Source organism: Leptosomus discolor, chromosome 12 (assembly GCF_034619465.1).
Source record: "Leptosomus discolor isolate bLepDis1 chromosome 12, bLepDis1.hap2, whole genome shotgun sequence".
Lineage (NCBI taxonomy): Eukaryota > Metazoa > Chordata > Aves > Leptosomiformes > Leptosomidae > Leptosomus > Leptosomus discolor.
Genome location: NC_141402.1, coordinates 8,687,752 through 8,715,718, shown reverse-complemented (window position 1 = coordinate 8,715,718; position 27,967 = coordinate 8,687,752). Strand labels below are relative to the sequence as shown.

The following is a 27,967-nucleotide window of genomic DNA, read 5'->3' as shown; positions in this document are numbered from 1 at the left end:
AGCGGAGCCACTGGGATGCGGCGAGGAGCGGGAGCGGGGCCGCGGCGGCGATGGCTGCTGCTGGCGGCCCTGCTGGGGGCTGTGTGCTGCGCCGCGGCGGGGGGCGGCGGGCGGCGGCGGGCGGCCAGCCTCGGCGAGATGTTGCGGGAGGTGGAGGCGCTGATGGAGGATACGCAGCACAAGCTGCGCAACGCGGTGCAAGAGGTGAGGGGGCGGGTGGTGGTGGTGGTGGGGGGGGGCCGTCTTTCCCTCACCCACCGCACCGCACCTGCGGGCAGCGCCGCTTGACGCCAGCCTGTCACCCGCGTTCGTCGCTCCGCTCGGTGGCCGCCTCTCCGCGTTCCTTGAGCGGGGCCGGGCCGACGAGGGCGACAAAGAAACCCGGCGGCCGGCACTGCCCGCGCCCCTCCGTGAGGAGCCGCTGCCCGAGGCGGCGACCTACGCGCCTCTGGGCTGGGGGAGCGCGAAAGCCCTTTCAGCTCCGTGGCCGCCGCCCGCCCGCCTGAGGCGGGAAGGCGGGAGGCCGTGGGGCACCGGCGCGGCCGCCTGCTCCGGCGGCAGGTCTCCCTCCGCCCTCGGCAGACCTCCCCCCCCCCCCCGCAGGCTTCTCCCCCCCGCCCTCGGCAGGCTCCCCCGCGCCGCTGCTCGCATCGCCCGCGCCGCCTCCGCGCCCTTGGGCTGCTGCGCGGGGTTCGCCGTGCGTGTGTATAGCGGAGCGGGGGGCTGCGCTGGGAAGCCACCCTCTTACGGCAGTGCAGGCAGCGAGGAGAAACTTCAGGCCAGCAGTCCGTCTGGACCCTAAAGTGAGAAGATAACCGTGCGTGGCGAGGAGAGGAGTGACGAGAAGAGTTATTTTATTGCCTTTGTACAGCAGGAACTGAGACAGAAGAGGTTATCCCAAACCAGGATTCAAAGGTGTGAGACAGTCCTGAAAACGCGTGTGGAGAAGCAGCTTGCTTTTGATGGAATTTCCCATCTTGATCTCAAATTGCTTGCCCAGAATTGCACAGGACCTGTTTCAAATTGCCTTGTATCGCTATTAAAAGACCTTGATCCTCCATTCCCCTCATTTCTCTGCTTTTTTCCCCTTCGTGTTAAGAATCTTCCTTCTTTTCCTCTCTTTCAAAAATACATAGTCTGAAAAAAACGTTTTACTGACAACCCACCGGGGAAACATACCTTTCTTTACTATAATTAGATAATTTCTTAACTTTTACTGTCATCTGGACAGTTGCTGAAATCTGCCTCTGTCATCCACTTCATTTAGACTGCAAACACATTGAGACAAACCATTTATTTTAAAGTATTCTTTACAATGCCAGAATTATGCTTAGTTATAGATGAGGATGTAGTCAATATTTCTCCCTCTTTTACTCTTCATATAGTCATTTCTAGATTGAGGAATTGTCTGTATACAGCACAAAATGTGGATTATCTGAGCTGTGTCATAGCAGATAAAGGCTTTACACTTTAAAAGGTCTGCAGCTGTTGTTTAAAATAAACAGACACACCAGAAAGGGAAATTTTGTCCTGTGAAAAATTATGTTGTTTGGCCTGGCTGAACTTGTGGCCTCCTAGCTGTTACAGGAGTTGCAAATAACAAAGGGACACAACTTACTCAGGGTTTGTGTTGTTTACAAGGCTCATGCCCTTTTGCTGAGCTTAGTCTGTTTTCTGATTCCGAGAGCACTCCTTTACTGTGTTCAGTCTTCGTCTGGCAAACAGTGGGAACTGAAATGGAGAACAAAATTCTGGACATATGTTGCTTCTGTTGACTTCAGGGGGCTTTGGCTACATCTCTCCTGCCAGAATATTTTCTCGTGTTCATCAGATGGGAAAGTCTACCTTGAGTGTTCAGAGGTTTTCTGGGAAAAATGGAAAGCTGAGCTCTTGACCAGCACCAGCCTGTGCAGATACCAAATTGTCACTAGTCTTCACACACTTTCCTCAGAGGGACTGACTTTGGCTTAAACACTCCCGAGCTCAAGGGTTTAGTTCTCCACTGTTTTTCTGGTCCATTAGGAGAGCTGCCACAGTCACTGTCTGAAACAGCTGAACAAGCGTTGCTGTACAGAGGGATCTGTACCTTTTCGTACCACCATGTAATTAAACACGGCATTGCTGAGTCTGCACAAGAAGTGTTGCTTATTCTCTTTTGTGTAGTTGTTGCTAATTTTCAGTTGGTTTATTTAAATTTGGCAGATGGAAGCTGAAGAGGAAGGGGCAAAAAAGCTAGCAGGAGTAAACTTGGAAAACTTGCCTCCCAACTACCATAATGTGTCCAACATGGAAACCAGAATTGGTAATAAAACGGTTCAGACTCATCAAGAAATTGATAAGGTATGAGAAAGCATATATAGCAAGCTGCTGGTTCTTACATAACCTTTTCTTCAAAAATAAAATCAATTTTGCATGTTTTAGAGAAAAATAAGTCATTTTGAGCATAAACTTTCCTGATGATAATTACTTTGGGGTTTTATTGTATTGTATTTCCTTGCCTAATCACTGTGTAGGGCATATGTCACAAAAGGTTAATGTGAAATAGTAAGTTATTTGGAAAAAATTGCCTGCTAAAAATAGAACACAGGTACAGCTATTAACATGGGTCATAAAAGAATGACCATCTCCTGCTCAGCTTCGTTACAGGGACATTTTAAATGGATGAGGAGGTAGCCTTGTCATCTACTTTTCCCACCCCGAGTAGGATTTTATACAGGTGACAGAAAATGGGAAAAAAAGGAGGGGCTAGGGGTGGGTTAAATATTGCAGAATGTAGGACTGAAAGTTACAAAAGACTAATAAAAAAATGCAGTTTGATATTTTGTTCTTCTTTTGCCGTGTCAGGTTACAGATAACAAAACTGGATCCACAGTTTTTTCTGAGACAGTTATTACATCTATAAAAGATGGAGAAAACAAAAGAAATCATGTAAGTGAACACATTTTTTCCTTTTGAAAATTAAACAAATACTTTGTGTTCATCATCAGAAGGCGGCGGTGTAGTTCACCTAGTGACATTTCTGAATGCATTAAAACACAAAACCATTAGAGGTAAGCAGTCAAAAATGGTTGGTTTTTTTTTTAATTAATTTAACTTAGGAATATTATATTATGAACTGGAAGCAGAGTTTCAATGTTGTGGTTAACTGAGGCGCTTGATCTGAATATGCCGTTTGTCTGTCAAATGTAGATACTGTACTCAAATAGCAAAGATAGTTACACAGCCCTTTCCAGTGAGTGTGAATAAACCCTTGGTATAACAGTGCTTCGTATGTGTCCTCTCAGTGCTTTTGGTTTCATAAAAGAATTGCTTTATAGACTTTCAACGCTAGAAAATAAACCCCAAATTGTCTATCGTGAGAAGTCTGTGGAACAATCTATGACTCTGTTTGCTTCTCAGCCTAACCTAGTCATGGACAACAGGTTGTGAAATGTCACTTTGGGGAGGGGGAGAGGGTTTGTATAAAGAAGAGGTTTGTATAATTGTAGCTGTAAGTATTGACAGTCATTTGAAAAGGGTGATGACTGACATTTTGTTCTGGGGATGGAGTATTTGGTAGCAGAGGCTGTAGGGAGCCAGCCATTGGGAACAGGACTTCTGTTCTGATGCTACTTCTGTAGCCTTCAGGTTGGTGCCTCTTTAGAACAGCGCTTTTGTTTTTATTTTCGGTCTGTCAAGTAAAAGAAATACGCACATGCTATCACCCAAGCTCAATTTTTATGCTTTTAGGGAAATGGAATGCTGAAAACTAAACCTGTTTCATAGGTTCAATTTATAGGCTTAGCTTATAAAAATTAAGGATTCCCACAGCTCCTTGCGCATTAGGTACAAAATTGGGTCATAAATACAGGAATTCATCAAACACCTCAGCAAGTCACCTGCTCTTTCAATGTAAACTCTATATAATTTATTACTGCAGTAATTAGTAGTAACTGGAACCCTACAGCCCTCAGTTCACATTTATTCTCTGAGACGAGTTAAAAGCCACTGAAAGTTTTTCCAGTGACAGTTTTAGGCTGTGAGACATGATGCGAAAGCCTCACAGGTAGGCAGAGATGTTTCTTGTGATGGGTCTGTGTTGCAGTAGTAAATCTATATACTGTCTGGAATGAAATTTGACACTGGAGAAGCAGCTTCATGGAAGATGGTTGTGTCTGCTTTTTAAAATCACAGCACGTGTGCCACCCCTATGTCCTCTTGCAAGCAGGTACAAATATGCCTGTATATAGTACATATAAATATGTACTATACACCTACATATAAATATGTAATATACACATACATTTAGTGCAGAACACTATTACAGAAACATAAGGCATAATCTTCTCCATAGACACATTTTTCGCTCTCACATCACAAAAGTATTCTCTTTAGACTGTGTTCTTTGTTACTGAAGACTTGACTGTATTTTGATGTCCGGAAGACTATCAGTATTTTAAGTCTCCAGAAGAGGAATTGGGCTGCTTGCCATTTCTGGCAATGCAATCCAGTTCTTCAGAGGTGCTGCATTATTTGAAGGTGCCATTTACATTCCCAGACAAACATTCACTTTTTCAGATGGCAGTGACGACAGACAGTCACCAGCATAGGTGTCAGGCTTTGATTCAACAGTCTTGTATCTTTAAAGAGGCAAAATATAGGCAAGAGGTAGCTGGATGTCCATGTTTTTATGTCTGTGCAGGGTTTTACATCCCCTTGCTACTGGGTTTAAGGCTAAATACTCTATACTTTACTTCTCTGGGGAGCATTAGTTAGCTTGCAAATTAATAGAGTAATTCCAGTAGTAAGCTCAAGCACAGAACACAGGTAAAGTAACAGTACTCTCTATTACCATATGAAAATCAAAATGTTTTCCAGCTTGTTGACTGGTCCTGTATCAGTTGTGATGCATTAGCCTAAACAATGAAAAGCAAGCATGGAAAATGAAACAAAATTGGTACTGGTAAGATTTGCTGCACAAAGATCAGTTGCATTTCCCAGTTGTGTTCAGAGTGGTATTTTGTACAAGCTTTCTCTTCTAATTCAAAGCCAGTGTGCCTAAGATCTTTTTTTTCCTTGTCTGTATTAATTTGATAAATAAAAATAGAAAGAGCTTCTCTTTAGCAAGGGTTTGTTTGTTTTCCAAACTTTAGTAGAACTGCATCTGGTTGCTTTTAATTCTCAAAAGAGATTTTTTTAAAGATGTTAGCATCCTATGATGCTAAAAGATGTCATCCCCAGTATCTAGGGAGGGTGTACCAGGGAACTGGAAGAGTCTCATGCATTTCTCATTTGGCTTTGGCACTATAAAAAACACTCCTTTCTTTTGCCTGTCCGCGATGAGGGAGGCTTTTGAGGGCATGACTGCACCTTCTCATTAGTTACACGGTAGAGGTCAAAGTTTCTTTGTGGAAGAGTCAGGAGAGGTGCCTTCGGTGTGATTCTGTGCAAGGTGCTTGCTCTTCCTCTGCAAAGGTGGGTGTGTGCTTGTATGCACACAAGTAATTGGCACCCCCCTTCTGCAAATACAGCAGCTGGTTAGTAGGTAGTTTCAAACATGCTCATGTCCTTAAGAGAGAGGCCCTGTGATACCAGGCCTTTATTTCCGTGGCTAGAGGCTGCAGCACTGGGCAGGAAGAGCCGTATCGCTGTGGAACTGCTTTTAGAAGCTGACTTGGCAGGTTCTGGAAGTGACTGTCAGTCAGGTCGCTGGTTTATCTGTAGAGATGGAATGGATAGCTTTCCTGTTATAATGGCCTTATTTAAAGCATTTTTTAGCCTTTATCTTTAGTATGACAGTAAAATAGTAAAAAGAAAGAAAATAGTAGAAGAATTAAATGTTAATCTCTGGGGTTCTATTTCCCCCTTTTTTAGAGGAAAAGCTGTTTCAAATGGCTCAGCTGTAGTACTTTGTAACTGCTAAAGTAACTGCTTGATTTCTATTTGAGCAACTTTTATATGATTTCACTAAGTGTGTTCTCAGCCACATATACTGGAGTTGGTTTCTTTGAGATTCATACTGCTCCAGGAGGAGGAGTTCCTACCAGTGCTGAAGAGAAAAGGAGCTTTGAAAATTGAGAAGGAAGCATTAATGGAATGGAAATTGCAGTTTTTCAATCAGCAGCACTGCAGGAGAGCAGATGATGGCAGAAATTTGAACATACAGCAGCGTGGTGTTAACTTCTGCTCCCTTTGGCATGCTAGTGTCTCAGGGAAGACAGTTGTTTTGAGCATCCCAGTCCTACATTTGAGTCTAATTTTTTTTGTTTCATTTTTCACAGAACTTTTAGTCCCTAGTGACTTGGACTCAACAATAACTTAAAATATCAATAGACACACTAAGTGCATTTCTGGGTTGAAATCCTGGTCTCTGTCTAGCCATAAATCCCACAATATTGAAATCTGCTAGTTTTTGTATAGTTAATAATTTAATTCGTTGGCACTCTTAGTTTGCCTTTCTGTTAACTGTCCAGCCTGCTCTGTGTAACTTGTTACATCAATGATGTCTTGACTAGCACAGTTCTTTTCAAAACACCCCACCCTTTAGGTAGTTCTTAGTGTAGGAGTAGGTAAGGCAAACTCTACTTCCTAGCTAATGCTCCAGGAGAGAATTAAGAGATCTGAATGAACTGTATCACTGTTGTATACTAAACAGTAACTTGAATAGATTAGTACAGTTACAGGCTAAAGCTTTCTGAAAAACATGCATGAATAGCTTACAATGGCAATCAGTTAAAAAAGTGAACCATAGTTTCATGAGCCTTTTATAAGCAGAATACCTGCATGCTTTGCACTCTCTTTTGCCCCATTCAGTTAATACTTTTTAAGTAGTACGTCTCAAGTATTTGCAAGTCACAGCTTACATTTTAAAATAAAACACCTCTTGTAGGCTAGGTTCCCCACCCAGTCCCAATCCACTGAAATTCCTGCAGGAGAACTAATAGGCATTTCTTTTATCATCATACTGTGCCTGAAAAACTACTACTTTTGACTAGCAAATCTACGCTTAGTTCTTTCAGTCTCTTGCACAACCTCTCTAAGGCACTGTGATGTGTGCTTTGCCCTTCTGATGTTTTAAGTTTGCTAATCTGCCTGAAGCTAGCAATCTGCTAGTCTACACTTACTCCACGGAAGCTTGGTGTTGAGCTTTTTGAGCCCAGTTAGTGAAAGAGCATTCTGATGGTGATCCTGAGGCCTGAACACCTGTGTTTTGTTTTGAAACAAGCAAATCCATCTGCTGGCTTGTTTTAGAGAGCCAGGGCTCTTCAGCCAGGCAGGGTTCAGACATTCTGAACATTTTACTGAAACCCCCTTTTTTTTTTTCCCTTTTCAGTTTCAGTCTTGACGATGTGGAATATGAAGCTGAGGGGAAGGTACAAATATCTGATGAGGACAGGTGGCTTGTGTTTGTTAGAGTAGAAAACAATGTGGAGAAGGGTGCAAAGGGAAAGAGGATGTAGCCAAAGATGAGAAAAACTTTGCAATTAGTATTTTGAATTGCTGTTATTAATCTGGAATACTTTTAGGTTATGAGTCCCTTGTAGAGCAAGGGACATATCCTTCTTGTATGAAAGGTGTGATGGATTATGTGCATACCCCTGAGTATTCACATCTAACTCCATGAGCAGCAACTGCTTCTTAGTGATGCAAATACTATTAAGAGATTGATTTTAGCCTGTGGATGATAGGATGGCTTTATTGTCAGTCACAGTGTATCTCTAGGACCAAAGTTTTTACTGGTCATCTGATGTTAGCTGGACTATAGCCAAAAAAATCTGAATGTTAGCCTCAATGAATGGAAAGACCTGACATAAGGAGTTTGAAAAACATGTGTTGCCTGAAGAAACTTCTCCAAGGAAGAAGGTGGGAAACATCTGTGATTGCCAGCTGAGGCGTGTGTCATACAGCTCAGTGTCCACATCTTTATTTGCTGAACTTGGTGCATTCTGAGTTGGCTTGTTTTCTCAGAGTGCTGGGTAGAAAGTTAGAGATCCACACAGAGAATCAGAAACGGATAGTGTGGACAAACACAAGATGGTTTTGTAATACTATAGTGTTGCAGTGGCCATGATGTGGAGAAAAGTGAGACTGCACTTTCCGTGGACTCAGATGTCATACTTCGTGACCCTGAACAATCAAGCAGGTGTGAACAGCTGCTAGACCTTAACAGAGTGAAGAGAAGCAAGGTGTCTTTTGCTGAGAGGTGAGGCAAACTAGGCAGGTGTTTTGGCTGAAAACACAGCAACCAAAGGTCAGAGAACACACATCATTATCACATTTTTTTGTCTTAAATAGTGGCTTGGATTTACAGGGAAAGAACTGATGAAACAGCAGCTCCTAATTAAAGGTATCAAATCCTGCTCTTGTTTGTATCAGTGGGAGTTTGAAGTAATTCAGGTAACTTCAGTAAATTTACTTTGCTAGTAACAAAAAAAAGTTTTGAAAGAGTGACTAGGATTTCTTTCGTATTTCCTCTTGAACTAGCTTAGTGTAAGTTTTTTTTTTTTCTGTCAAGTTAGGTAAACAAAACTATGTAGTACTAATTGATATTCTGAAAGTAACATTCTTCATTAGTAATTCAGGTCTATGCCTGTGTTTAGAATTATTTTAAAATTTGCCAGATCCTTATGTGCTATAATGTGGTATCTTTATTCCAGTTAAACTCCAAAGAAAAAGAATATTTTTCTGCAAAATCAAGTTGGCTGAAGAACTGCCTCACCATTTTTAGCTATCTGTCTGGACTGTTACCCTTTTAGTAGCTAAATATTGAAGGGAGAAAGATTTTCTTGGAATAATTTTCTCCTCACCAAAAATAAGCTATTACTGTAACACAGCCACAGTGCCTAGAATTGATTCCATGTTCTAGGTGATTGTGTTAGTAAAAACATAACAATAAACCCGTAAGTTTATCTCCAGAGGGCTACAAAATAGACTTTCTCTCAGAAAGCCAGTGCCTACCCACTGCTTCATCACTGTCCGTCTGAGAGCCATGCACCACTTCTAAAGGTTCCAGCACTCTTGTTAGTTGTGGAAATAAAATCTGAAGCTTTTCATCTGTGAGGAGGTATGCATCATGTTCAGTTTTCTGCTTCTTCCTTGTTTGCATATTGGTTGGTACAACTCTTCTGCAAATAAACTGTGGTAAGGGCGTAATGTAAACCAAAGAGCAGTTGTTTGTCTTTTCCCTACTTTTAGTTCAGTCTTCTCACACATAACATGGTGAATTGAGGGAACCAAGGCTGTCCAAATGTCTTTTACACATCATGTCCAAGTTGTAGGGAGGTATAAAAACCTATCATCATGAATGCTTTTACTTTCTGCCTCTTCTGCATCTACCTATTTATCCTAAGAGAAACTAAAGGGGTTTTTATCTCCTCTATAAGGTAGCAGAGTCAGGAGAGTAAATCTGCGTGTGGGCTGGTGACAATTCTGTGATCTACTGATGTCTGTTAAAGAGATCATAGTATGGACCGTCTTTAGACAGCGGTGAAAGTTCATCAGCAATGTTCCCTCCGGTTAGACCCGTGTACCAAAATTAATCACATGATAGGAAAAGCTTTAAGGCAGAAGAGAAGGTTTTTTCCACTGGTTTTGATTACATGGTTTAATCCGTTGGCTCCAGCAGATACTTATTTGAGATTTTAGCTGAAACCATGTTATCTAATTATGCAGTAAGCTTTAGCTGGTAGGTTAACAACATGTAGCGAAGGCTTTAGGAAATACAGGCTACGGTACTGGATGTTAAGCAGAAATGTTTTGTCTTTTTTATTTACATCTGTTACAATCTTAGAATGGCTGAGGTACAAAGGATACAGATGAATGGACTAAATCTGCAGCTGGTTTACATCTGTATTGTCATATGTAAGGTGGCAGAATGGTACCAATTTGCCATGGCTGGGTGGTTGGCCCAGTAACACGTAGTTCCATATATGATGAGCCTAAGCCTTTTCTAACCTTTTCCTGGACTGTAGGAGGGGTAGATTCATCACAATCAGTACAATGACACTGGTTTTACACCAGTGAGTAGGAGATCATCTGTGATTGCTTGGCCTTCTGTGCAGTTGTTCATGGTCAGGAAGACATATGCGATGCTACTAATCCAGCTTGATGGTGTTTTATATTACAATTCACTAAGGTAAACCATGGAAATTGAAGGAAAGCAGGGAATTAAACTCTGTTTCTGTTTAGTTCTGTTTCATCAAAGATTTGGCAAATGTGAGAAAAAAAGAACTATAGAATGGTGCCTTCAAATGTAGTCCCTTGAGAAAGGCCTTTCTATGTCAGCTGAGTAAGTCTCACTTTGTCCTTCCTCCCATCTGATTCAAAACCAGCATTTTGGCATCTTTCGTGGTGTGAGTGTCTGTCTGACCTTTTGAGGGGCTGAGTCACTTTGATAGTTAGCGCTGAGGAATACCACACCAGTAAATGCATTAGCTGTCAAATCATGGTTGTTCAGCACCGCAGCTTATAGAGAGAACCTCCCTCCAATTTTTCTACTGTCTTGATTCTTACCTTAGCAATAAGTCCACTTCTCCCTTCCAATTAGTAATATAGCATAATATAGCATAATTGGTTAAAAGATACACAGGGTGGGGTGGGAGTTTCGGATTTGTTTGCTTGTTATTCTGTCTGGAAATGAGTCAGAGACTGTTGTGTGTGTTACATCACATGAGGAATCCCTCAAACTTGCTCCCTTAGAAAGTACACTCATCCCAGGAGGAGGAAGAAGCATCTTACGGCATGTAGGGAAGCTGACGCCATGGTATCAGGCAAAGGGCAACCTTAGTGGTCTTTCTGTGTCTAAGATACTTCATAGCCATCCTTTCATTTCTTCTTCACTGGAGTTTGTTTAGGAAATGGAATGAATATTCATGAATAGTGGTAATCTCATGTTGATATCCTCTAGACACATGATTTCAGACAGGGAATTAAATTAAGGGGAAAAAAAAAAAGCTCTGTTATAATCCCAACAAATGCCCAAAAGAGGAGGTCTGAAAGAAGCCTCAAAAAGTCAACATCTACAACCCAGATGCCTACTCCATCCTTAGGCAGACATTTATCTCATCTGTTCTCAAAATCCTCAAGTGCTGGGGAGTATTTATTCCAATGCTTTTCTATACTCACTCTAAAGTCTGTATTCCTGTAATTTAACCCCCTTCTTCTTCCATCTACAGCTCATGGAAAATAAATTATTCCCTTTCCTGTACAGTAACAGCAGTCTCCCACATTATCAACTCTGCTATAGGCAAAATCCATTGTATATGAATTCTTACCCATGTATTTCTGTTCTAGTATTATTTATTTTTGGCTGACACCTTAAACCCAGTAAATAAGTCCATTGAAACTGTAAACTACCAAAAAAAGTGTATCATATAAGAACAAAGACATAAGATTCAGGGTTTGAAATAAGTTCTGTGATGAGCTGGGCACGGGTTGGGGCTGGGCACAGATACTCTTGGTGTGCTACTCTTGATTTAGTGATGAAGATTAGCAAGCAGCTATTAAGTACAGAAATCTTGTTTTGAACTGTTTTTCTTTTTGCACAGCTGTTTCACATCCTTGCTGTGTACAGCTACCCTGGATTGTTTGCTTTATAAATTTTCAAAATGTACGTAGTTTGGTAGTGAATCATGGAAACTTTGTAGCTGCCAAATGTAGAGACAAGAGACTCCTGCATTAAAATTCAGCCCCTGGGCACACTATTACATGAAAGCTGTATCTTTATATGATTACTGACTACTTAGAAATAATGGCACTTCAGAGCTTTGTAGCACAGTTTTACAGTGTTTCTGTAACTGTTACTGTCTCTCAAGACATTTAGCATAAAACCCAAGATCTTTTAGACCACATGGTTTTGGACCCATCTTCTGGCTATCAAAGGTCAAAGAATTGTTGTTCTCCGATTAAAAGATCCACAGGTAGATGCATTTCTCTATTAAGACAATTAATTGCAAAATCATTAGGAAACTTTGCTTATAAACGTGCGTCAGTATTTTGACCTCATTTGATAATCTCATACTACGTGAAAAAGGTTTTCTTAACATGGAGCAATTAAACATGGAGAACATGACTATTGGTTTTGGGTCTCAGATTGTCTAACTTCAGAATATTCCTTCTCTGTCTAATTAGGGATATAGAAGATTATAGTCTCTTAGTCTCTGTGTATTTAAAAAAAAAAAAAAAAAGGACTGAGCACATAGCATGGCACCAAGTTTCCAGAAGGCCTTAAGGGAAGATTGTGTTGTCAGAATTCCTACCATCCTGCTCTGCCTACGGTACACCTGACAAACAGGAGAGAAGAAGAGAAATTTCGTGTTATAACCTGTCCTGCCTGCTTTAGGGCAACTGTGTGGGATGGGACGAGACTTCTGCTATTGCGGACAGCCACTGCAATATGTAGCCCTATATATATATATGGCTGTATACATATACATACATATATCTATGTATATATACACATACACAGACCGCTGCTCCTTTCTTAGTTAGAAGGCTCTTAGTTTCCAGACTAAGTTAATTATCTGTCAGATGATAATTTGTTGGGTTTTTCTACCGGCTTCGAACAGTTCTTCTAGTGTGCCTCCTCTGATACCATGGCAAAATAGAATGAAATAAGTACTTTGCATGGTGTTTCCTACCCAGGAGCATTTGCAGAGGCTGTAGTCTTGCCAGGATCAGCTTACTACATTGCTTACTGAGAAAAAGAGGGGCTGAGGGAAGAAAATAAAGTGATGACTTCTGCAGAGTGACCTGCCATGAAATTATTACATGACATACAGAGGTTTTGACCATCCGTGAACACAACACGATCTGTTAGAGCATCTAGGCATCATTTTTCTCACTATCCTGACACATTTGTCAGGAATCTTTTAATTTTTGCTTTCATGTGTAGTTTCTTCTTTCATTGAAGTCTCAGTTCCTTGAAGCTGTGGGTAATACATTTTATTTTTTTCTTCTTTGAATTGGAACATTAACTGCATAAGAGTCTGCTCAGTGACAGGATCACTGTATTTGTGGTGAGAATAAGCAGATGGTATAGAAAGGGGTGGACTTCTTACACTAGCTTTGGTGGCGGGCAGTTTATTGAGTGACTACAGCCTGCTTCAATTAATTCCCTAGGCTTTTTGACAGCATGTTAAGGCTAACATAGCTATGTTGCTTTTGGTACCTAAAGCCAAGCTGCAGTGCCTTTGGACCATCTTCAGTTATGTCATGTGACATATTTTGCATTCATTCATATTGTACCATCTGGAGAGCCAGAAATGAAGTTTTTCCAATTAAAATGTTTCTGTTTTCTTGACAGGGGAAAAGGAAGTGGGTGAGATTAGATCTATGGAGAAGTTCAAGACAAAACTGAGGGAGTCGCTTCTGTTTTCATATTTATTAGTTTTGAGCTCAGAAGTCACATTCCTGTTGGACAGCCACACAAATAGCTGACTTTGCCACAGAGCCCTGGGATGTGACTAATACCATAGTTTGCAACTCACGTCTGCTCTTTTTAGTATTTCTGTTTTTAACAGTAGTCCTTATTTTTATGAGTGCTATGTACTTGGCAGGAGAGCAGTAAGAGGTTTGCTCTGCTGGGAAATATTGCAGAGGTTTTAAGGTATTTCAAGGCAAAATAATTCATATCTCATGAAAGACAAATGTATTATATGCCCTGTCTAGACAACTAAGAGATTAGGAACTGGAGTGCTACTGCAATTCAAATAGTAGTAGTTTCCATAAAACAATATTCAATTCTATGTAATTCTGCCATTTTTCGAATACATGCAGGATATAAAACAGTTTTTATGCATTTTTCCTTACTACTCAGCAGTTTTTGCCATCTGCTGCAGTAATGGAGACTAGCCCTACTGCAAATGACTTGTAGAAATTAAAACAAAACCTAGAAGGGGGTATGCAAACACAGAAGTAAACATTGACTCTTAGAAGTGCTAATTGCTAAGAAATAGCAGTGTCAATGTGAACAAGTGGTTTTGCTAGAGCACTTCAGCTATGGCTGAAATGATCATCATCTCACAGATACAGTTGGGTGAGCTCTGGAACTGTTTGGGAAGGATCTGCAGCTACCCTTTATGGATGTTAACATTGAGTTTTACTTGAGTTACAGGGTTTTGAAGAGGAAATAACTTTATATCGGGAGCTTTTAAGAAACATGTAAAGGGGCTTTTTGTTCAGAGAAGCTTTTGAAGCATAGTTGTCCCAGTAGACTGCGAGAGATGCCCCCACGCAATTCCAAGGTTGTTACTAAAAATCATTTTCTAATTGTTGCACCAACCGCTTTTGTAGCTTTGCTTCCTATATTGTGTACCTGCTGGCAAAACTTCCTTACCTCTCTGAAATCAGTGAATTTTGCCTCTGTACTTTATGGCCTCTGAACTTGAAATCCTTAGAGGGTTAGGAATGAGCACTTTGGAATGGCTGTGTTGGCTTACAGCTGTACAGACAGTGCCAAGGCAAAAAAAAAAGCCTGCCTCTCCTTCAGCTGTCAGGCAGTGTCAAAAGGTTCGTGGTCACAAACTGCAACTGGATCAGAATAAGCCAGCAAACTGGGCCATATAGCTTACACAAGAAAAAAAAAAAAGAAAAGTGGTTCTCCCGTTTGAATCCCACTTACTGTTCTCATGTCAGAGCAGTCAGTGACCTTGGCAGACAACTGCTCCAGAATTTCTCCACTACAGCTGCCCTCTACCCATGGGGGTGTTTTCATACACCACCACCCCCAGCCTTAGTGTTCAGTGTCTGGCTTTGATAAATGTATTAATCACTGCTTCCTTGGGTTCTAAGCTAAAGTGTAAAGGGATCAGAAGGAAAGGAAAGCTCATTCCCTGAATAGTGAAGACAGAGATTTGTTTAAAATTATCTTTGAAGGACTTTTAGAGAATGTATGAGGTAGGCCGAGTGTGAGTGGGGAGAGGGAACAGACGAAGTAAATTTTGAATTTAAAATCAATGATTCCATTTTGAAAGTCAGACTGTATCAGAATAGACTTGAGTGTATTTTCTAGTCTACACTTAGGGTGTTAATTAGGGATTAAGGGGAAAAGAGTAAAGCGAAATGAGCATGATTTCAGTACATAATATATCACCAGCCAAAAAGGGTATTTAAAATATTACCATTGTGAGGTATGGTAAAAACGCTGCAAATGAGAGTGGGTTTCTATGTGAAAGTAGGTTAACTCTGGCCTTGTAGTTCTGCTTTCGTAACTTCAGCCAAGAAATTCTTTACTTCTCCCTCTTTATCCTTAGCGTGTTATGTGGGCAGAAGATAACGTGGTCCGCACCATAGCTGGCTGCACTCCACCAGTCAAGTACAGTCTGCCAGACGGGCCCGTAGTGCCGTCTAGGTTAAAGAAGTTGACTATAGCTCCATGCTGTTGGGTGGAGTGTGAAGATTGTCGTATCACATTGAAAGAAAACTTTTTTCTTCTGTGCCTTTCCATGTATATGTAAACATTCAGCCAAAAGGAGAGTACTCTTGTCAGAACCTTTTACACCAGTTCTGACCTGTACACTTCTGCACCAGCTTGCACTCAGGCATGTTGCAGTTTTCTGGTAGTTGTGGTACTACCATACTTCACTGTCTCTAACATCGGTCGGTCACTTTTTTGTTTGATTTTTTTATTTTATTTTATTCTCAAGCGTGGAGATTAACCATTCTTTAGGGAAGCCAGTGATAGCTTGGCATAATCTGCAAAGGACAAGAAAATGGAAGTTTTTTTCAGCAGTAGTTGGTTCAGGGTCTTAAAATACAGGGAAACTTTTCCATGAGTTTCAGTGTTCTGTTGTGTTGGGGTTTTTTCCCCCTGTTGATTTTGGAACAGATCCTAACCCCCAAATTGCTTTCACGTGTTGCAGGATATTCCAGGTAAATATCATGCTTTTCTCCATCCTGGCTTCTGCTGTTTATAGGTCCTAGTATATCCATTAATAAGGAGACAGTCCTACTTTCATCTTGCATAATTCTTTAGCACTTCTCAACCAGCATGTTCCTTTGCTGCTATGTTAAATTAACTGGTATAACATAGTAACGGATTTCAGAGACATGTACAACCATTATAATTGTAGCTAATTCTGTCATTAAACTGTCTGCCCAAATTGCATGCTCTGCTGCATGTCAGAAGCCAGCACCTCCTCTCCTCATTTTACACACTGTTCCTTTTGCAAAGACAAAATATTCTGAGGAATAACTTAGTTTGCAGAATTCCAGAAGAAAATGGATTGTTCAGAATGCATTGCAGCTGATGAAGATGTTTAGGTTTGCTCCTTGTCCAGCAACTGTTGTGTCTCAGGGTAGCCTGATTAGAAAAGGTCTGTAGCCTGATTAAGGACAAAAGAAGAAAAAAAAAAAGAGATGAGCAATTACATGTCCACATGTTTAAGCATGACCGAGTTCTGCATTGACTATGGTTTGTAAGACCTGGGTGAAGGAAGTTGGTTTGGAGTGTGGCACAGAATTTCACAGAGAGCATATGAAAGCAAGCTTTTTCCATGCCAGGAAAGAAAACGTGAAGGGATTTTTTCCCTAACTGAAAACCCTCATAAAACTGAAAGTCTGAACTGGTGGGACACAATTCAGTTAAGAGGGGAAAGAAGTTTTTTTGGCAGGGGACTCAGTAGTGCAAGAGAAAGTGGTGACTGGAGAATTGCAGCTTTGATGTTAGGTGGGTTTAGACCTAGAGAGAGAGTTATTCCATGAGCTTAAAACCAATTATGGCAAAGATTTCTCTGTGGAAAGGGACAATTGGAAAAACTGACTACACTGAGACCTGGCTGGCTGCCTGAAAGTGGATGGAACAGGAATGGAACAGTATCATTTATTCTGAGCATGGTTTATACAGAGGAATTCATAAAAGAAGCTGACAAAGCTACAGACAGAAAACTGGCCAGAAAGGGTATGGCTGCTGAAGAGAGGGAGTGTCTAACTGCTAACTTGGAACCACAAAACCTCAAACATACTATCTAACATTTGGATTTTGACCCACCTGATTATGTAGCAACACAAAAGCAAAACAAGCACAACACACGCTGTTCTGGAATAACGAAGCTGCAAAAATATTATGATAATTTATAGCAGCCTACACCAGGTGATGCTAGCATCTCAAAACAGCTGAAATGACTGCTTCTTAATTATAAACATATAACCTGAGTATCATGTATCATGTAACTGACTTGAAAAGAATCAGGCCTTAGACTTTGTTTGGCTTCCATTCTATGTTCTGGGTAATCAAACTGCTTGAAAACATCTCAGATGGCCAAGGTGGGTAACAGACAAGGTGTTGCTCTTCATGCAGAGCAGCCTTGTCTTACACAGGGCAAGACGCTTCCATAGGGTTTAATCTGGAGAAGATCTGAAGACAGTGTAGCTGTTTCTCAGTGTCATCTTTTCCTCTTCCGGTGATTATAGTAGTTTAAGACTTTCAATTAAACTTCCTGCTGAGCTAATTTTCAGCCCAGCTGAAATACAAAACTCATCTGGAATGGGGTGGAAGTAGTCAGCAGTTTGGGGAGAAATGTTCTAAAAAAGTAGAAATAGAAAATTAAAAGTTTAATGGAAACTTTAAATAAAGGTTGTGCAGATGACAGTTGATCTGCTCCAGCAAGTGAGATTAATATCTGCCAAAGAGCAGTAGCATTCTCTTCAGACGATTCAGGAATTCAGGGATTTTTGTATAACTCCTTTTTTTTTTTTTTTTTTTTTTTTAAATTTATCAATAGCAAAAAGATTGCATCAACATTACAATGGTACAAACCAATCATGGCATACAAGCAACACAGAATGGTGCTATGAGTTACTTTTCTGTTGGCTAGATTGTTTCCAGCCTGGATTAAAAACATTTTAGAGAACAGGGTTAATCACTCAATTTTGGTAACCATTAGATGGGAAGAGGAAACACCTTGGTCCTGTGAACCAGACACTTCAAGGATACATAAATGTAGACATTTACCCTCTGTATTAGAGTTTCTTCCTCACTGTCATACCTGCAGAGCTGTATTCTGGGAAGACTTTCTGACCAGTTGGTACGTTCAGCCTGTGCAGCGTGAATGAAAGATGAGCCGTCTCTGCCAGAGTGCTTGTGGGACCACTGGGTGAAGAAACTTTAGTCTGGGTTTCTGACTGAGGTGGGAACACAGGTATCCCTGTCACATGAACATTTTTATTAAGGACATGAAGTGATTCCAGGTTTGAAAAGCTGAATGTGCTCAAGCACCTTGCTAGCTTGAGGCCTGCTCTAGCCTGGGTAGCAAAGGCTGATGCATTAGGGAACTGTGGGGCTTTTTGTTTCCCTCTGATGTATGTGGCTCTTCAGTACTTGTCAATCTTAAATGAGTGTTCAAACCTGTCTGCTGAATGCTCATGTGCAGCAAACAAGGAGGGAGGAAGCCTTGAGTTTGTTATGTGCATTTCAAAAGCATGCAGTGTGGAAATCATGTTCTTTGACAGGCTAGAACATTACTAAATGCAAATTAACTCCGTTGACAGCAGGGGGGTGCCAGAGGAATGGTGTCAGCTGAGAATCTGCTCCTGCATGTTTTTCAATATTCAAATTAAATTAATGTAAGGATTTAAAATTTCCATGTGTGGGTGTTTAGACATTTGCAGCTGAGAGCTTGCAGGTGATGGGCAATGGTGATAGGTGCATGAGAGGCATGCCATCATCCAAGAAAAGGAAATCAAATGGTGTATGACATCTACTGCTTCCTAGAAGTTCCAGCTTCAAGGTAGTGCTGCTGCTGCCATAACATCCCAGGAATGTTTAACGTTACCAGTCCTGTGGAAAGAAGCACTGCGGTTTTCAGCATAGAAGCTGTTGCCAACAAAAATGCTCAGGCACTGCGAAGTTGCTTATGTTTGCTTGAGAAGAATTTGTCTTCCCCTTGCAGAGGGGAGTAGAGGAGCAGTTAAAAGGAAAAGGAAACACATTTCCCTTCTCCCTTAGAGCTTTCCTTGCTGGCTTGGGGAGCCTAACCATGCTGTGGAGTTTCTGAGGTGAGCACAAATGTTGGTAGGGAAGAGAAGGGAGGACAGCATAAAGCTACCTGGCCTGGGATCAAGAAAGCGGTTGCAGAATGGTCTCCCAGAGAGCATAAAGATATTCTTGGCTGCTGCAGCTGCTGTAGTGTGGCCTCTTCCTTTCAGTCTTGCCCCTCATCTGAAAAAACAGCCAACAAGTAGTGAATCACAATTGTACTCTAAAAAAACCCAAAAAACCCCAACAACTCCAAAAAGCCTGCAGAACAAGATAGTTTATCTTTTTGAGGCTGCTGGTTTTAATGTTTATACAAAAAATGAAGCCACCTGACACTTTGAGGCTACAACATATAGGTGTGCCAGGGAGATAGCACTGTTCTATTACGGACTGGTTGTATGAAGAACCAAAGCAAGCTTTTTTTCTTGGCTCAAAGTAAGAACTATGATCAATCAAGACCTTCTGGTATTTCAAGGCATGGATTTCTGTCACGCCATGGCAAATTACACTTTTATCCTTTTCTTCAGGAGTGCATCATTGATGAAGACTGTGAAACAGGGAAGTATTGCCAGTTCTCCACCTTTGAATACAAGTGTCAGCTCTGCAAAACCCGGCGTACAGTAAGTCCTGAATGAGATGTGTCTTTAGAAACTCAATGTATAAGTTACTCTTGCTAATGTCAGCAAGTCAAAATTGATAGAAAACAAGATGCAGAACTTTCTGCATGAGGTTCAAAAATGGATGTGTAGAGTGTCTTGGGTTGGGTTTTTTTCTGCCTGTTAACTGAGTTTAAAGGTTTCTGTTCTTACATGGTTTAAAACCTTCACTTAGCTCCTCCTGACTCAAGCCTGACTTCTTAGGTGGGCTAAGGACAGTGTAAACTAACACATTGTAAGTAGCTAGTGGAATGGGCAAAGAGGAAATACTGTGCTAGCTCAGTAGGCTCAGCTGACAGTTGGTCGTTTCCAGCTCTTGCTTCACAAAGAGCATTGCAGCAGCCTGCATTCTTGCCTTCATTGGCAACTTGTACAATGCTGTATTGCAGTCGTTACTGTAAATGATCCTTTTACGTGGATCGTTTGCATTATTTGAATCTGTGAACCTCAGGAAGCAGTTAATTCCTGCCTTTTTGAGCTAAAAGATAAATATTCTTGCTAGTAGCTATGGTTAGATTATCTTCTGTAGGTGACAGGTGCCTGAGAAGTTCAGGCTTTTTCTGCGGTGTAAATGCAGTTTCAGAGCAGTCTGTCAAAAAAGGCCTTTTATCTGACTGTCCCTTTTCATTCAAGTTCTGCTTATGGCCTCTTGTGAAACAAGTTCATTCCTCAAAGCATTTGCAGACAGTTAAGACTACAAGCAAGCAAACCTTGCTGCAAAGTCATGTAATCAATAGGATTATTATAATCTAAAAGCAACAGGCTGTTCCTGAAATGATTTAAATACTTATCTTGACTACTTCAGGGAGCTCCATTGACTTTGGTGGATTGAATCCTTGCTTAAACACAAGTCCTGAATATATGCTCAAGTGTCATTAAGAAACCTTATTCTTCATATTCTAGAAAACATTAAACTGATAACTTCTCACATTAACATTGTCTTGGTTTGAAAGACAGGTGTCTGCGGAGGAAGGCAGGAGCCTCCCTTGAAATGGAAAGTGCAACCCCCTTCCCTCCGAATTACAATTTTGAAATTAACGGGCCTTCAGGCAAAGATATGGGGAACAGGAATAATAGTTCTTTACATATATATATATATATATATATATATATATATATATATATATATATATATATAACACAAGGCAAGGAAAAAACAAACAACCCACTGGTTTACACTGACAGAGTCAGAAATACAACCTGACACCCTGTTAGGGTGGCAGTAGCAGTCCGATAAGATGATGGCTGCAGTCCTCCTGAAGCGATGGATGCAGTTTTGTTGAAGCAGCGATCAGGTAAAAGAGTCTGGTCTTCCTCCGAAGGTCCAGTGGTAGGTAGGTAGCTCTTGTCCTCTGGAACTCCAGTGGGGGGAAAAAACTCCTCTGGGAATCCAGTGGAAGAAGGCTGCTAGGGTGTTCGAAATCTCAGTTTTTATTTAGCATGGACTGCTTGGCTCCTTCCCCCCCCCGGGCGGAGCATCTCACAATGGGATGGGGAGTGGTGAGGCAGTTCCTTGATGGGCCATTAACAGGAGATAGTCCAGAGGGGGGAGGCAGGGAGCACCGCCCCACCTGGTCTCAACAGCTCCTGAAGATGGTAATAGAATACTTTTTTTTTTCCTTTTGGCACATTTTACACTGTAACCTAGGACAAACATGGAATGATTAAAAAAAAATCAAGCTTACAATGACCTAACACCCCCTTACCCCTTTTCTTTGCAGTCCTCAGCAGAACATTTGTGAGATAAAGTAAAAATTGGGTCCTAGCTACCCTCCTGTTGTAAAGTGAGCTCAGACTGAAGATGGTGGGATCAATTCCCCTGACCTAGGACCCCCACAATTACCAAATACTTTTCTTTTTAATTAGCAAGTCTTAATAATGCTAGCGTATTCCTACTTCTTGCCCTGTGCTAAGCACATCCTGTGGGAGCCGCTGGAAAAGAAATTCTAATTTTGTATGGCTGCCCAGAGAGGGCTTTACACTGACAGAAAAAAGCTGTTAGAATGCTGACCTACTGGGAATCTTTAAGATGTTAGTCAAACTACCTAAAAAAAGAAACAAAGTGACACATCACTTTTATTAGGTTGATTTATTAGATGTATATAGTTGAAACACTGGGACAGTTATCATACAAAGCTATCTTTAGGTGAAGATTTGCATTTCTGATTTGCAAAGAGAATTTTTTTCAAAGAGATTTTTTTCAAAGATTCTTGGCTACAAATGAGGTCTGGTTCTTATTACAATTAAATTGGATTTTAGTAAGATTTTTTTTGCTTTGCTCTTTGAAAGCAATCTTTCCTGAATGCATTTGACAATGGGAAAAAAATCAGTAACATTTTCCGTTGATAATGTTCCTTTTTTTTTTTTACCTTGATTGCAAAAGGCTGCCCTGGAATCCATAGTACACTGTAGGATGTCTGGCTGCTGATCAGTTTTGACATAAATGCTAAAATAAGAATTCAGGTTTTGTAAGATTGAAACTGTAATAGTATAGAAGGAGCGCTGTTGCTCTGCTGCGGAGGTTCCTGTCTGGCAAATCGTTCTATGTATGCTTGAATTTGAGAACCTAAGTAGTTCTGTTGAAACAGTGGGAATATGACATGCATATATCTAAAGCACATCTATGCAGTTGTGGTCAGGACCAGGGTCTAATTCTGTGTTTAGCCAACTGTTAATCTATGCAGTCCATGCTAGAGTGACAGTTTTGTCACGTGCTCTTCCATTTGCAAGCACTGCTCACGGGATGTGGAATGCTGTGGAGACCAGCTTTGCGTTTGGGGTGAGTGCAGGGAATCCACTTCAAAAGGAGAGAACGGCACCATTTGTGAGAACCAACACGACTGTAACCCTGGAATGTGCTGTGCTTTCCAGAAAGGTACAGAGGTTTTGATTTTTATCCTATTCATGTTATAATACAGGAGTGATAATATTTAGCTCTTTTGCCCAGGTGAAGTGGTTGAATCTCCAGAATCAGTAAGTTGATCTCCCTTGGCCTGTGGAGTGCATTGTGTTAACTTTGTTGTAACACTTTAATAGAATTAGGAGTGAGAAACAGTCCGGCAGGGTTGTGCACAATGGGGAAAGAAAAGCCTATTGCACGCTAGAGACGAGACCAGCGGGAGAAGAACAAAAATCTACTGGTTCTAAAGAAGAGTCTCAGACATTTAAAAGTAGCAGAGCTCTGTGTGAAATTTTCACCCAGTAGAGCAAAAATAAGAGAATTAAAAGTGTACAAAAGAAATTACTGAGATTACAGAAAGTAGCTTTTCCTTCATAGCAGCGAGCAGACCGTCAGAATCAGACTGCAGATACATGTCATACTCCAGCTTTCTATGAGCCTTCCAGGGCACCATGCTATGCCAAACTGACCAGACAGCCAAGATACATATGTTCCAGATTATGTTGTCAGTCCACATGGGAATGGGAAACTTGATTTACAGAAGGGAGGAGAGGAGAAGGTACCAGGCCTGAAATCAGTCCTAAATTCTGCCTGGTCAGGGCCCAGCTTCTATGGTTTTATACCCACTAGTTCCTCGCTGCTTTTGTCATAGTTCGCCTTAATTTTGTAGTGACAGGATACAATTTCAACTGTCTTTCTACAACTTCTCTAGACAGCTTTTTTCCCTGCCTTTTGCTGTGAGCAAGAGGCGACCTTGTACCTTCACCGGTAGTTGGGCTGCCTGTCCCGCTGTCAGCCTGCTGGTGGATCAGGCTGCCAGGGCATTTCAGGAAAACAAAGCAGAAAGCTCAAACACCATTGAAAGGCAAGCGGGTCTGCTCAGCTTTTCCGTGTCAGTTTTGAGCATTACATAGCAGGCTTTTGATGTTAAGTTTGGTTTCAGGAAGTGTTGGTTAGAGCAGTTTTATTTTCCTCTTAATCGGATTTCTGCCTAAAGCATTTACAGATTTTGCCACGCTCCACCACAGTTTTCTTTGATTCTGAGATGAGACACAAAGAGGACTTTTAATAAATGCATATGACTTTTACCATGAAAGACTTGGAATCTCTGCTTATGCTGCAGAGATGAGTAAATCAGTAGTATGCATCCACTGGGGTAGTAGCACTAGTCTACTATGAAGGTAATAACTGCTTCTGTAGCCCTGATTTCCTATGGGATCTAAACAAGCTGTGTCTTCACCATGATTATTGCAGCTGCGTAAAGACATTCACACCAACTGGAGCATAAGTTAGTGCTTGGCTGGAAATGAATTTAGTACAAATCTGTAACTCAGGAAGAAAGAATACAATAGATAAGAATATTGACTAAAATTGATGGAACACTATTAATATAACTTTAAATAGAGCTGTTTATTAATAGCTATGGATTTTTATTCTCTACAGTTGTCTGCTTTAGCACTGCTTTAGGGATTTTCAGGTTAGGCTTAACCTCAAGGTCTTTTTCCATCACAAGAGTATTGCAAAAGGGTGTCCTAATGAAGACTGGACCCTCTTTACATGGGTATTTTTTATATAAAATTGTAGCAAACTACAGAGCATTTGCTGCTTAAGATGAAATCAGTTTTGGAATTAGGAACTGGTAAGTCATGTATGGTAAAGCATATGGCTGTGTCTGTGTATACACACACACACACACATACATATACTTTTTTTGACCAAGCCTGCTTTAAAAACTTAAATTCTAAACTCTCCGCATATTTTATTCTGACACACCACAAAAAATGAGGCGAATGAAAACAAGAGTAGGAAGGGAGGTTTGATAGGAACATCTGGAGGAGCTGAATTGAAGACTGACACTGTAAGTTACTAGCATCAGGACACCCAAACGATGCATCCTTCTTAATCATGTCTTATACAGGTTGAAATTCACTCTGTGCAGGAACAAGGGTGCTGAGCCCCAAATGCTGTCAGACAGCTTTGCCTGTTGTGGAATTACTATAAGAAATTAAATGGTTGAGTAGTTCTTGTAACCTCAGTATTTAGTGTCTGTATTTGTAACCTCTGCAAAGAAATAGAAGAAATAGGAAAAATAATGGGAAAATATTTAACATAGGTATTTCTCTATTCAGATTTTAAACCACTCATGCTATGCATTGCAAAGGATTTGCTGTAATGTTAGTTTTCTTGGGTTTAGAATAGTCTTGCAAATCTCCAGGGGATGGGCTTGTGCAGTACTACTGTATTGACAGTAGTCTTTTCATGAAGAAGCAGGAGTGGATCTTGCTTATTAAGCATAAACTTCATATGTCTTACTCCCACCTAGTGGAAAGAACATTAAGTTATGGCTCCCTAATAAGTAAGGGGACTTAAAAAGAGGTCAAGTGTCTTTTTGTATCTTGCATGTAGACTTAAAGATTAGGTCATCTCTGTTTAGCAGGCAGTTAACAACTTCTCATAAAATTAATTTACTCTGGCGTGCAGAACTGCTGTTTCCTGTGTGCACTCCATTACCTGAAGAAGGTGAACCCTGCCATGATCCTTCAAACAGACTTCTCAACCTGATCACCTGGGAACTGGAACCCGATGGAGTACTTGAGCGATGCCCATGTGCAAGTGGCTTGATCTGCCAACCTCAGAGGTAAAGATCAAAACTGGGCAGGCTGCTTGACATTTCTGAGGGGTCTTTATGTGGTAAATAGGTACAGAGCTTGCAGATTCTTTCATGCTATAAGCTTTTCTCATCAGTAGCCCTGAAACTCTCTCAAACTTACTGCTTTGTCCCACACAGGTTGTGCCTAATTGAGTTTGGCAACACCTTAATCTGGTGTGAATTAAGTTTGTGTATTGGGCTGGTGCTGCTTTTTAATCAATCAGAAAGTACTGTTGAGATGCATCATTCCATTCAATTCTCTACATACAGCTCTTGTCCACCAATTTTCTCTGTTAGATTTGGCTTCTGCTAGACATTTTGCTTTCATACATAAGATACTGAAGACATTTTAATGCATGTGCAAAGTATAAACAGGCATGTTCCTGCACTGCTGATCAGCTGTACAAAAGGTCACTTCTATCACAAGGAAAAAAGGTGTCTTTGCTGGCACCTCCCTTCAGCTTCAAACTAACCCGAGAAGCCAGTTTCCCTACTGCTGACTAAAGACCTGCTGTTCAGACATGGACCACTTCCTACTGTGCAGCCTCTTCAGTAGCATTTTGTTTCGAGGAACAGGAAGCGGGCTGACTCCGTATTTTCTGCTACAAGCTAGAACTGTTAATGTTGCATGCCTTTAATCATTCTTTAAAAGGACACTTATTTGCATTATCAGCCATTTCATTGGGAGAAGGTGAGATCATTTCAGTTTTGTGCTAAGAGCTTTTTTTAACCTACATATGATTATTTATGAATTAAACTCTCCAAGTTTGTTCCTGCACTACCATTTTCATTATATTAACTTTCAACAAGATAGCATAGCTGTGATAAGAGATGTACATTGGTATTTCTCTGTTCTTCTATGTCAACTCTGTTTCTACTTTTTTTTTTTTTATTGATGAAAAGTAATTAGATAACATTTTGTTTTATAAATGTGATCTAAGGAAGCATGCAGAGTTGATCCCATCATTACAGCACCAAAGTTTTAGTTAATGTGCAAGTACCATTAACCTCAGGGAAGATATGTCAGCAAATGTCATGTCTAGTAAGAAGGAAAATATTTCAGCTGAGGATATAGAAACACAGAAATTAATTAGGGTGTGAATTCTAATTGAAGTGTCCAGCTGCAGTCCTAAGAATTACCTGTTTAGGGTTATCACAAATACAGTAATACTGTGCCTGACACCTGCCCATGACTTGCATGGACAGTAAGATAAAGCTGCTTCTTTGAATTTACATGGTGAATGTGAAGATTCAGGTAACAGCCCATCTCTGCTCGAAATAGCCCTTGGCTAAGTATTACCAGTGCATGATACATACTGAAACTACCACATTATATTCTAGAGAATATGGGTACAGTCTGCCTACAAATGGAAGTATCAGACCTCCTAGAGAAAAACATACAGGAATTCAAAATGTACACAAAATAAGCTTCAGGAATATCTTTAGTTCATTTACCCTTTGTTTCCAGTGAAAGAGGCTGCAGCTTTAAGCAGTTGTTGAGGGGTGCCTGGCACAAGCAGTGGCGACCTTGCACCTTCACAAGGACCTGTAGCCCGGTCCTGGCCCATGCAGTGCAGAGAGATAGCGGACGCACTGTGATCAAGTTGTATTCCCCTGCCTCCTGTCAACAAACACGAATGGGTCTTGCTCCCTTTCAAAAGCTCCTACAGCAGCTGGGGGACGTTTGCTTGCAGGCAGCTGAAGCTACTTTTCAAAACAAAACCAGCAGCAAATACAGCCTTTACACTGTCCTCTTTAGAACCAAATACACAGCACACAGTTTTCTTAACTCTGCAGCCTGATGGCAAACATTTTTCCGGTGTTCCTTTTAAGCTGGAGTATCATGTTTCTTAACCTGGTATTATGAACATGAACAGAAAGGACTAGTCATCACAATTGCTTGTAGGTAGAAGGGCCAGATTATGCTGAGGTCCACTGCCATCTTGTGTCCCAGTATCAAACACTTTTTGCCCTGTACGTACAAATCTCATCTTTAACTCTCCAGCTGTCAAGCACGTAAAAATCAGATGTTTATTAAGTGAGCTAGAGTAGATCTGACCGTATTATGCATTTAACATGCTTTCATATGGGGAGGGAATAAAGAATTGTATTAGCATGACAAGATGGACTGTATGACCAGGTGTGTCTCTTTCCAGCAGCCACAGCACTACATCTGTGTGTGAACTGTCTGCCAATGAAACCAGGAACAAAGACAAAGAAGGTCCCGTAATCATGGAAGAAATGCCGTTTCTCAGCTTGATACCCAGAGATATTCTTACTGATTATGAAGAAAGCAGTGTCATTCAGGAAGTGCGTAAAGAGTTAGAAGGGCTGGAGGAACAAGCAGGTTTGAAGCCTGAGCCTGACCCAGCTCATGACCTGTTTCTGGGAGATGAAATTTAAAAGTCTGAACACCAGACAGTTTAGTTAGTTATTTCTAGAAATTTTTGTCTAGTGTCTTGCTTATATAAACCCTAAACACATACTGCTGGATAGAAGTGCAATAAACAAGGTCTTCAATGAGCATCTTTTTCTGTGCACCAAACCTGCATGTTCAAATTATCGTTGAATTCATTTGATCCTTGGACCAAACCTTCTGTCAAAGGCAAATAAGAAATAAATCAGTGCTTCTTCTGGATTACTATTTTCCCCTTGTACATTAGAAATAAACTTAATCAGTACTTGTACTTATTAAAAAAGACACGTAAGCATAAATAATCTTACATTATTAGTGACTGTAGAAGTGACTTTTGAGTACATATGCTTAGAATAATTTATTTTTCTAGGGTAGGAACCATCTACTTTGGACT

General features: G+C 40.9%; 1 protein-coding gene across 1 annotated transcript; it reads left to right on the top strand.

Moving 5' to 3' along the window:
* Positions 1-15: 15 nt before the first annotated feature.
* DKK3 (dickkopf Wnt signaling pathway inhibitor 3) lies at positions 16-27,767 on the top strand. Its single transcript, XM_086472229.1, has 7 exons — positions 16-204; positions 2,203-2,340; positions 2,845-2,928; positions 19,480-19,572; positions 22,339-22,483; positions 24,989-25,145; positions 27,317-27,767. Exons 1-7 carry the CDS (start codon positions 16-18, stop codon positions 27,558-27,560), a joined length of 1,050 nt encoding a protein of 349 aa, XP_086328355.1. The 3' UTR covers positions 27,561-27,767.
* Positions 27,768-27,967: the final 200 nt, after the last annotated feature.

What these genes read in the sequence shown, in the direction of transcription:
- DKK3 (XM_086472229.1), top strand. Translation starts at nt 16, where the DNA reads ATGCGGCGAGGAGCGGGAGCGGGGCCGCGGCGGCGATGGCTGCTGCTG. An exon ending in CTCATCAAGAAATTGATAAG is followed by an intron (nt 2,341 to 2,844) that starts GTATGAGAAAGC and finishes TTGCCGTGTCAG; the next exon opens with GTTACAGATAACAAAACTGG. An exon ending in GTGCTGTGCTTTCCAGAAAG is followed by an intron (nt 22,484 to 24,988) that starts GTACAGAGGTTT and finishes TCTGGCGTGCAG; the next exon opens with AACTGCTGTTTCCTGTGTGC.